General features: G+C 43.9%; 1 protein-coding gene across 1 annotated transcript in view; it reads right to left on the bottom strand.

Moving 5' to 3' along the window:
• The window catches only part of LOC101855188, an 11,331-nt gene that overhangs the window by 3,204 nt on the left and 5,525 nt on the right, over window positions 1-2,602 (bottom strand). Inside the window, exons 2-3 of the mRNA XM_005098167.3 lie at window positions 2,361-2,504; window positions 105-1,646 (exon numbers count right to left, since the gene is read on the bottom strand). Coding sequence (XP_005098224.1) covers window positions 105-248 — 144 coding nt within the window. The 5' untranslated portion in view covers window positions 249-1,646; window positions 2,361-2,504. The remainder of the gene's footprint in view (window positions 1-104; window positions 1,647-2,360; window positions 2,505-2,602) is intronic.

Raw genomic sequence — 2,602 nt, 5'->3', positions numbered from 1 at the left:
TATCTATCTATCTATCTATCTATCTATCTATCTATCTATCTATCTATCTATCTATCTATCTATCTATCTATCTATCTATCTATCTATCTATCCCCTCGACTCACTTGGTTAGCCAGTCGGCACTGGTGTAGTTTGGCTTTCTCAATGTACTGTAGTCTTTGCTGTAACCTCGCGGCTTCAATGTTGTTGATGCGGGTGGCCCGCTGTACCCTGGCTGAGCTGTAGCTGGGAGCTTCTTGACTTGGCATAATGGCAGCAGATCGGGAGACCGAGGTTAGAAATGTCTATCTACACAGGTTTTTTTTTGTTCACTCACATGTCCGAACTTGTCTTTATTCATACACATGTCACATGTGTCAGTCGCTTCGTTGATCACAATCCTTCGGAAACAAAGACCGGTATGAAGGTAACTCTGTGATTGGATATAATACCAGTGTCTTTACCTTAGATTTCACGCAGTCTACAAAATCTATCACTTCTTCGGATTCACAATGACGTATCTAACTACATTGAGAATTTCGTTTCCTGCAAGGAGTGGCTGATTGGATGAATATGGTTGTATTTCACAATAGTGCCAAATATATTTCCTGCGTTATAAATACTACTTTCATTCCCCAGGTCAGCACACGACAGAAAAGGTGTTAAGAAACCGTTTTCAAATAGGCTGATCGAATTCACAGGTGTAACTTCGTCTTAAAAAGTATCATCTACACACAAAGATCTTCCCAAACGAGAAGATGTTTAGAAAAGCAGACTCACGAACCATATAAAACCGAGTGTCTTACACCTAGCTTGAGGCCGTTAAAATATTCGATTGTGTCCGGACTTGGAGGCGTAGAGAGATGTGAGAGCGCGAGTCCTGTATTGAACACCTGTAATCTATTGTTCGCCTCCTGTTTGATTATTGGCTGTGATCAAGTCCCAAGCAGGCCCCCGGCCCCCCTTAAGTTACATAAATTCCTTGTATATTGCCTCCACTCCACAAGGGCTTCCTGTGCTGATTACCAAAGGGCGACAATCGACGTCACGATAATGCACGTCGAAGCTGGAGTACTTGGATAAGGCTTCAAGCGCTCAGCGCTCGATTTAGTCGATTTGCGATCTGACGACCATAAATAATATTGGAAGGCTTAGCTCACCTCGACGCTGTGCCATGACCGCCGCGTTCTCTTGGCATTGTTTGCATTGCTTTCCAACACTTTTTTTGGCGTGACATGTAGGGCAATAATTATTCCCTTCCAGTTCTGATAAATTTTACGTTTTAAGGACTCAATGACCCACAGAGCATGTGTACGTCGTATGCTCCATTGTAATTCACTTGCTCTATCCTTCGAGCTTTCCCGTATCCTTTGAGGGGGTAAAAAATCCTTGCAGCATTTGCCTCCTCTTTTCCAGACTTTTTGGGGGGTTCTATTTTTGCTGCGTTTCCCCCCGCAAGGCCTGTTCCGTCGAAATGACTTTATGATTCAGGAAGCCAATTATCGACGAAATCGTATGGAGATGTTTGTGTCTGCATACGCGAGCACTCTCCTGTTTTGAATGGATGCGGGTCCTGTATTTATGCTGCAACTCTCGCGGTTTGAGGGATACTCAGCCGCTTGCACAACGTCGATGGAACTATGCGGGCCGGCTTGGCTGGCTGAAGCCTGCAAAAGAAATCAATGCACTTGTCTGATCTAAAGTGTTGGTCCTAGCCTTTCGTCATGATAGCCCTCGTCTGAGGGTACTGACGGCCAGGCTGATCAAAAGATTTCAATGAATGTCAACATTTTTGTTTTAAGCGTCAGGGGAATAATGTGATTATGAGGGGATGGAGGCTGATTATGGAAGATACAATAAAAAGAATGAGGTGCGGAGAGGAGGGCGTGGAAAGTTGGCAGACATTCCCAATATTATTGGTACTGTAATGCAAGAACGCCCAGCCAATTGTGCAGTTGGTTCTGAATTCAGCCAGCTCGTGGATATATGAAGTCTCACTTCCTTCGAGAGGGATCCCAACGTTTCTCAGCCTTCCTGGAATTTTGTTTTTTATTAGAATTTTTAAAAAAGGAGGGAGGTGGTGGGTGGGTGGGGGTGGAAAGGGGTCAATGTGTCCACTGTCGTGGGCTCCATGAACTCTGGCAACGTTTTTGTGATGTCTATGTGTCTCACTGTAATTGACAAACCACACCCAGCAACTGCTTACTTCATAGTTATGTCATATTTTTTTAAAGTCCAAACATAAACACTTTAAAAAATAACAACAAAAACCCACAGATTTAAATTATTATCTGACAAACTCACCCTGAAAATCCAAACTCTGGAATGCAGCTAAGAAGCGTGAGAGTTGAGTTAAGGCAGTATGTCAGGAAATAACTTACAAGAAATAAAGTTCCGATCTCAACAGGCGCAGGACGGTGGCAGGTAAAGGCGCGGTGCCTTCCATTCATAAGAAATCTGCTATCTTTATGCACAGCGGCCACTCGTCAAAGGGTCTCCACTGTATCTGGGAGCGGTCCACAGAGCTGGGGGAAGAAACAAAGAGCGCAATAGCAACATAATCACAGTTTGCAATACCATCATGAAGAAAGTTACGATTTCGCATGAAAATGTGTGTGTGTGG

The sequence above is a fragment of the Aplysia californica genome, unplaced genomic scaffold (assembly GCF_000002075.1).
Source record: "Aplysia californica isolate F4 #8 unplaced genomic scaffold, AplCal3.0 scaffold00174, whole genome shotgun sequence".
Lineage (NCBI taxonomy): Eukaryota > Metazoa > Mollusca > Gastropoda > Aplysiida > Aplysiidae > Aplysia > Aplysia californica.
This window is presented reverse-complemented; position numbering and strand designations above follow the sequence as displayed.